The sequence below is a fragment of the Zerene cesonia genome, chromosome 25 (assembly GCF_012273895.1).
Source record: "Zerene cesonia ecotype Mississippi chromosome 25, Zerene_cesonia_1.1, whole genome shotgun sequence".
NCBI classification, from domain to species: domain Eukaryota; kingdom Metazoa; phylum Arthropoda; class Insecta; order Lepidoptera; family Pieridae; genus Zerene; species Zerene cesonia.
The window spans coordinates 6,681,120-6,689,006 of NC_052126.1; the positions used below are offsets into that span (position 1 = coordinate 6,681,120).

General features: G+C 41.9%; 1 protein-coding gene across 1 annotated transcript in view; it reads right to left on the reverse strand.

Moving 5' to 3' along the window:
* Positions 1–4,326, reverse strand: part of LOC119836634 (synaptic vesicular amine transporter-like) — a 6,838-nt gene extending 2,512 nt beyond the window's left edge. The window contains exons 1-8 of the mRNA XM_038362016.1: positions 3,934–4,326; positions 3,450–3,566; positions 3,099–3,260; positions 2,578–2,751; positions 1,913–2,011; positions 1,690–1,730; positions 1,080–1,262; positions 213–531 (exon numbers count right to left, since the gene is read on the reverse strand). Coding sequence (XP_038217944.1) covers positions 213–531; positions 1,080–1,262; positions 1,690–1,730; positions 1,913–2,011; positions 2,578–2,751; positions 3,099–3,260; positions 3,450–3,566; positions 3,934–4,030 — 1,192 coding nt within the window. The 5' untranslated portion in view covers positions 4,031–4,326. The remainder of the gene's footprint in view (positions 1–212; positions 532–1,079; positions 1,263–1,689; positions 1,731–1,912; positions 2,012–2,577; positions 2,752–3,098; positions 3,261–3,449; positions 3,567–3,933) is intronic.
* Positions 4,327–7,887: the final 3,561 nt, after the last annotated feature.

Here is a 7,887-nt window from a genome sequence, read left to right on the forward strand (position 1 = left end):
GCCAACTATTCATATACTATTTCTTTTCATTGTATTTGATTGTATTGTTTAAATATGGAAATAAATAAATCATTTCATAAATCAGTTTATAACGCGTTTTCCCTCGTTACAACAAGCTATAACAAAGGCGTTTTGTTAAAACTAGTTCTTACTAGGGACAACGTGTTGCAACGGAAAACAGGATTTAATTATATGAGCAATGTGTAGGTCACCAAGGGCGAGTGCGGCGCTGGCGGCGGCTTGCAGCAGCGCGGCGCGGTGCGGCAGCCGCGCGGCGCCGCAGCGCGCCAGCAGCGCGGGCACCAGCGCGGCGTCCACGGCGCCCACGCCGCCGCCCACGGCCGCCTGGCACAGCGCCAGCGCGGTCAGCGAGCGCGCCGCCGGCAGCAGCAGCGCGCCCAGCGCCGCCGCCACCGCGCCCGCCAGCGCCGCGCGCTCGCCGCCCAGCGCCGCGCCGCACGCCGGCAGCGCGCTCGTCGCCACCAGGTAGCCCAGGCTGTCCGGCACGAACATCGCTCCCAGAGCCCAGCGCTGACGATGTTACATTGGACAATATTATTCAATTCCGTGGACTCAACTGCCGCCAGAGACTTAGATAAACTATAACAATTTCTCGTAATCAATAAAGGTCAGACATGATACCTGCGACAGTATACTAAGGCAAATGGATTACAAGAAAAGCACAACAATGCCTTCTCATTATAAGTGGTAATGTGTGATTTTCATTTAAGTATGTGCTCCATTTCTTCGCTTCATAATTTGCAAAATAAATACTCTATGTTATCCGCAGATATTATTCGGATTTGACGATATTGTTTTTTGGTACATGGAGTTCATAGAGGTTCAATAAAAGAAAGACTACAGCATAATACTCGTTACCTATTCTCAAATCTGAGTCCGAACCAACAGAAGATAGAGATTGGTTGAAATCATACAAGTTAATATGTTTAATGGAAGGAATCATTTTGGGCTTAGCTTTTTTCCTTATTTATATTTAAAAGGCAGGTTGTGTACCTACATCATTTAACATTTACCACCAATTAGGAAAACACTTTCTACAGACAAGAGTCGGCAAGAACCTGCGGGTGAAAGCGCTCCATGACCCAGAGTGGCAGGCAGGGCTCGAGCGCGGCGAGCAGCGCGGTGGCGGCGAACACTGCGCCCGCGCCCGCGCCGCCCGCGCCGCGCCGCTCCGCCCACACCTCGCGCAAGCTGCTGCGGTACGAGCCGCCCCCACTCCCCCCGCCGTCCGCCTCGCACACCTGCGCACGTGGAACACACGCAGCCACTACATACATCCATCTATGAATAGGATTCCTTACACAAGTATAAGAAAATGCTTAATGAATTCTTTCTAATATTTTCGCATGAACGACATACGACGGAGACTGTACTACCGAAGGATACGCAACTACCATGCTCTAAGGTACTCCTGACAATGGTATTGTAATTTGGTATCTTGCTAGCTAGCGGGTCCTAAAATACTTTTTTTTGCCTCGAAATGAATCCAGAGGACGATTTGTGGATTATATGATCAGCCAGGGAACCTGATCAGTTAGAAAATTGATTTTTTTTAATTACTCCATCTATTGTCCAAAAAGTATAATCGCGAATCAGATCCGTGACATAACTGCTGTAACCAAGTCATTCTTGATGTGATACTAGTTTTATAAAAAATGTACAATTTACCTCGTTGTATTCTGGTTTGTTCAAAAATATATACTGCATTCCTGAAATTTAAACAAAATTATAAATGACAGCGAATATCACCTACATTGCATTCTTGATATAAGTAGGTACGAAGGTACAAGCTGAGATACGTTGGAATATCAAAAGTTTATTCAATATAGGTAGGTATCTTTGCATAACCCGTATATGTTTCCCACATCGTATCTATTATCTAAATATTTACCGAGGTTAGCCACGAAGGCCGCTGCAATGAGTTGGAAAGGCGCCGCTTCACTCCACAGCTTGTAGGCCACACCGCCGAACGGGTAGCCCACAAGTACACCTTTATTGAATACCATTTTTAAAACAATAATCTGTTATTAGATAAAATTAATGTCTCTTAATAGTGTAGAAAGACCCAAAAATTGAAAAAAATTATGGTTTCAGTACTTTGTTTCTTTTCAATCTAATTGTTGAAAAACGTTAAAATTGGTAAGTTTAAGTTATTTTATTTTGTTATGATATCTTTTAATGTAATGCAGGAGGACAGGGAACACAATTCCCAACGAGAACGAGAGCTTTTATCTATAAGTTTGTATTGATAACGAGCACGCGTCAAGTATTACTTTAAGTACTGATAACACGCACGCATCAAGTAGCAAAAAAAACTAAGAATGACAATACTTAAAACTAATTGAGTCAATACATTTGTAACCTAAAAGATACTAAACCTATACTACAGATAACATAATACTATAATAGTACTTATACAAAAAATCTTTGATAACTTGATCATAGTTATACATGAAAAGGAAATTCAGAAAACGATTTAATAGGGATCTTACAAAAAATAGCGTATGTATCTCGACATTACAATCGACGATTAGTTATGATTGAAAGCGTAGTTACCAAGCGCAACCGCGCCGAGCAGCGCGGCGACGCGGGCGGGGCGGCGCGCGCGCGACACGAGCGCCAGGCCGGCCACGCCCGCCAGCGCCGCGCCCGCGCCCTGCGCGCCGCGCCCAGCGCCCGCGCACCAGGCGCACTGTCGCCCGCCGCACCACGCGCCGCACCACGCGAACGCTGCCGGCAGCATACATTGCAGTCTGAGCTGTTAACTTGCAGTGCAGTGGGCCCAAACACCCAACTAACAAATTATATTAACCACGATATTTCAACGTCAACGTTAAAAACATCCACAAGTTCCCTATATAAATACGTCACCCAGATAAACGCAGTTCAAGATATATTTCCGCTTTCATAAAAACACACACTGCTAACCACCCGTATATAACAATTATGTCAATTATTAAAAGAGTCGTCTATCCATTGTCACGATCATCGATTAAAGGACCGGATTATTCATAACACACATGTAAACGTTTACATACCCAAAAAAGGTTAAGCCTGCGTAGGTATATAATACGTACTTAGCGAGGCGAGCGCGAGCAGTAGCGTGGCGAGGCGCAGGCAGCGCGCGGGCCCGAGCCGCTCGGTGGCCGCGGCCGCCGCCGGAGCCGCCACCAGCTGCGCGCCCGCCTTCGCGCCCAGCACCGCGCCCACCGCCAGCTGCGACGCGCCGATGCCCTCGCCTGCCAGACTTAAGTTACGTCACGTGCCGGTACCGCTTATCATTTAACTTCCTTCTTTTTAAGCAAATTACTTTTACGATTATCCGTATATGCTCTCGTGACAGAGCCCTTTTTGCATTACCTAATTTTAAATTAAATTTCGCTAGAAATACATATTTATGTCGTGTTAAAAACAAAGGCAAAGGGTACCTTCAGTCTCGTCGGCGATGCGCTGCACGGTGGTGTTGAGGAGCTGCGCCAGCGGCGCGGCGCGCTCCGCCCACAGCGCCAGCGACTCGCCGCGCACCCAGTCCGGGATTATCGGAACTGACAACATACGGTCCAGACTCAAATTAAGGAATTAGTATAAGGATACACACTCACTATTAGACACAATTATTAAGCACAAAGTCTAGGGATAGAAGGCTAGAGTGAACTACTTTTTATCGAGGGAAGTTTCAATTAGCTATATAATAGTATAATATCACGCTACGACCAACTGGGATAGCAGCATCAAAGAAAAGTTTTGCAAAATAAGAAAAAGATCAGTAACGACAAAAATCCTTCAAAGTTGTACTGAATATTTCTGAAAAAACGCTTGGGCCCAACATCCAGCCTCCCAACTTCCAATGAAAATAAACATAAAGTAAGAAATATGAATATAGCGTAGGTAATTGGGTACGAAGGCACCAACCGAGCACAGTGAGCAGCACATTGTCGAGGAAGAAGGTGAAGTAGACGAGCAGGAAGGCGGCGTGGCCGGCGGGCGCGCCGAGGCGCTCGTACTGCATGGCGCGCGCGGACACACTGCCGCCGCCCGCAATCGGCGCTCGCCCGCGCGTGTGTAATCCGCCTTAACGCAATTTTCCGCCACACACCCCTTTTACGAGATAACTCGAAACGAGCGCGTCTGCGGCTAATCTTATCGCGACCACATTTTCAATCATTTTATTACCATTTATATTTTCCCTTCCCTTGAATACGTGTCAAACTTTCACCCGGTCGTAAATGATAATATTATAGAATATGAAATCATTAAATACATAGCAGTTGTGGCTCAGTGGTGAGGACGTTTTGACTGAAAATCGTTAAGTCGGGAGTTCGAGACCAGGCGAGCGTGTATGAAATAAATTGATTTTTAATTTATCTGCGCATGTGGACAACATTACCACTGCTTGAAACGGTGAAGGAAAACATTGTGAGGAAACCGGCACGTCCAAGAATCAAAAGTTGAGCGATATGTGACATCAGTCAACCAGTACTTGGCCAGCGTGATGGATTATGGTCTGAACCCTCATAGGAGCCACATGTCTTAGCAGTGGGAACATATAGGGGCTGATGATGAAGATAGAATATTATCATGTTCTCGATCGATAAATAAATTTATATATTGTATTATTTATTTAATTATTTCAACAGGTTGGATCGCATGATACTCAGAAAAAATAATTATTTAAAACATCACCACCGCATGCTTCAATCAGATTAATAATTTTATGCAAGAGCTTCTCTTTGAAAATATCACATAGGTAGATAGAAATAAAATTAGAACTTGTTGCTTTCGGTTTAAATGTTGGTTAAAGACAAATTACACTAACATATAATGCTAGTGTCATTGATCTCATGCAGATAATTTATAGTCTATACATACTACCTACAAGAAGTATCTCCTCTACCTATAAGAGTAAGAGTTAAATTAATAGTATCACGATTAGCAAAACTTACCACGTATTTATCTACTACCTACTTACTCGGTTTGACTGCCTAGTTGGTACAGTGGTTAACGAGTGAATGAAGAACCGAGTGGTCCTGGGATCGATTCACAAAAAAATGTCCATCTGCCAGAATACAGAAAGCAGATAATCCACTTGTCAAAAAAAAAAAACGATCAGTGAAAGAAATAGATGCAAATCATCTGCATCATACCCCACTAGGAGACACGGGACCTTACTCGGTTTGGCTGGATTTTATTAAGCTTTTAGAAGTATCTAGGAAAATTTTATTTTCTATTGTGTAGCCTACCTATAACTATGTAACCTGCTCTCGTATGTTGGAATGATATACGATTGTGTATCGCTACATAAAAGCTTGTAATTTATAATAGAGTCGGCATTAGTTTTTCAAATATTTCCAAAGTTCGTTCGTTGTATTATTGTATACACCACTAAAATAAGTATCACAAATGAAACAACAAACACATTACAATACGTATATTTACATCAGAATCAATACAGCTGAAATTTATAAATGTTCAATAAACATTCGATTACACTATCCCGTTATGCAGCGCTCTCACTCGCTTGTCGAGTGGAGGCGGTTGACTTGTGGGTACAATCGCACTCAATTTGTACAGAGCTGTCGACAAAAAGTGAGAACGCTAATATAACATATACTATTTATATACACAATACAGACGCCCGCAACGTTCCACGACTAGCTGCTAGGTTTTGTGCTTCAATTTTAAATATAGTCATTAATCGTTTGAATAAGATTAAAAAAAAAACGAATACATATTGCATGCGCATATACGAGCGCGACGTCGCCGAGCCTGCGGGCGTGTGTCAGCTAAAAACTGACCATGTGTCTCGGTTTCCAGAGTTCAAAATTTTTGTTCTCTACGAGTATTAATAAAAATGTAAAATTTTACAAAATAAAACTATACATTTACATGTACTTATTCCGCCTTTATAAGTGAATAAGATCGCTGTCGCCACAACATTCGATGTGCTTTCTCCAAACTAAAAATATACATTAAATATATGTTCCTACTACTAAGTTTATACGCCATACAGATACAAGCTAAATTTTTGTAATTCGATCTACGAGTCAAATTGTCAAATTGACCAAAAAAAAAACAAACAATTATTATCGAGTTGAAAGCTGTTACTCGTGCCGCACTTACAATCGAATTGAGACGCACCTTTTAAAATTTAGTGTTTTATCATTTGTGACACAATATGTATATTTTTTAAATTGGAGACACGCTGCAGCTCATTTATGTTATAACGTAAGTATAATAAAAATAATTCGATAGCCGCCACTCAACTAAGTAAAGGGCTCAGTCGCTCAGCGCGCGATAAAAACGAAAACTTAAAAAAATAAAATACTTTGTGAAACACGCGCGGAGAGCAAGACGCCCGATCGTTCCGTCTCCCTCACTCACAACATAAAATCAGCAACATAATATATGAAAATATCCGTAGATCAAAAGTATTTGCAAATTCTAATGTGATGTGGTCAGCTCTGAAGGTTCTCTAGTAATTAATAATTGTACTATTTGATATGAACCGACAGATCTCGTCGCAATTTCTTCGGTAGACGCTCGGGAGACGGAAAGATAATAACTTAAAATTACTCATGTCAAAAACACGAAAACAATACTTTGTATACAGAGAAAACCCAACCTTCGAGACAAAAACATACACACGTAACAAATAAAACTCTATCAAAATATTTGATCGCTTCTGGACAAAAAATCTCTATGGCATGTGGTTTGTATCGCAGTTGCTGTCACGGCACTTTCCTTAACGTACTGACGGTTCTACCGCCCTTGGCGATAAATGACAACAAGTATCAATTTCACACTAATAAGAGTAAATCTATTATGGTACATTTATACGCTTCGTATGGCTTGCCAAGCGTTTACAAGCTCCAAGCTTTCACGAACTTTGCGAGTGCGCTAGTTTGTACTTTGCTCCCTTTAATCTGTGTCACCGACCCTGGCTCGGGTCGGCTACAAGCTCTTGCATACTCGCACAAGCCAAGCCTAACGCTCCATTCACACGCTTGTGCTTGTGGCTCGCTTGTCGAGGCTTGCCAAGTGTGTAAACGTACCATTATAAGCCCAAACCGACTTGAACGAAGTTTTGTTAACATTTTTCGCCGCTATTGAAATATAGTAAAGTATGCAAACACGAGAGCGAGGCCTCTAGTTAGCTCCTAACGACATCGCACTAAGTGGCGATCCACGCGGCTCCCACACCGCCACACCACCACACCTACGGAGCCATAGCCAATATACCAATTTCGTTTGGTGGAAATAAGTGCTTGTAAAATTTAAACACACTTTCCACTATGTTACAAGTTGCAAGTTTTGGTGGAAAAACGTAGAGAATCCACGCTCAGTGTGTTTGTGGTAAGAATATAGTCGGTCGCGGTTGACTAGTCCCTCGTTGTCTTCTATACGATACTTAGATTCACAGTTGCGTAATTTTGCACGAATTTTTAAAATATAATTCTGTGCCGCACATTGCGTATCGAGTACAATTTTTATTTAAATTATACATAATAATCATTAATACTTTATATTATACGTCGGGATTACGAGTATTCATCAAATAATTTAAAATAAAATCTCTTTTTATATCCTTCACGCTGGAAAATTTAAAATAAAAGTTATACAAAAAATATAATCTTTCGATAAATGCCCTACAAACATAAACATATTCAAATAAAAAGTCATGATATGCGATATTTAAGTAAACGCAATCACATCGGGGCGAATCAATATAAATCATCAAGTTTACAACGTTACGGACACCGCACCCGTGGGTCCTTCGAGCCGGACGTGAAAATTAAATCTTAAATTGTAGTCAAGTGGTTGTCTATAGTTGTCGTATTACATAAATAAATGAAGTCTATCGCCGTC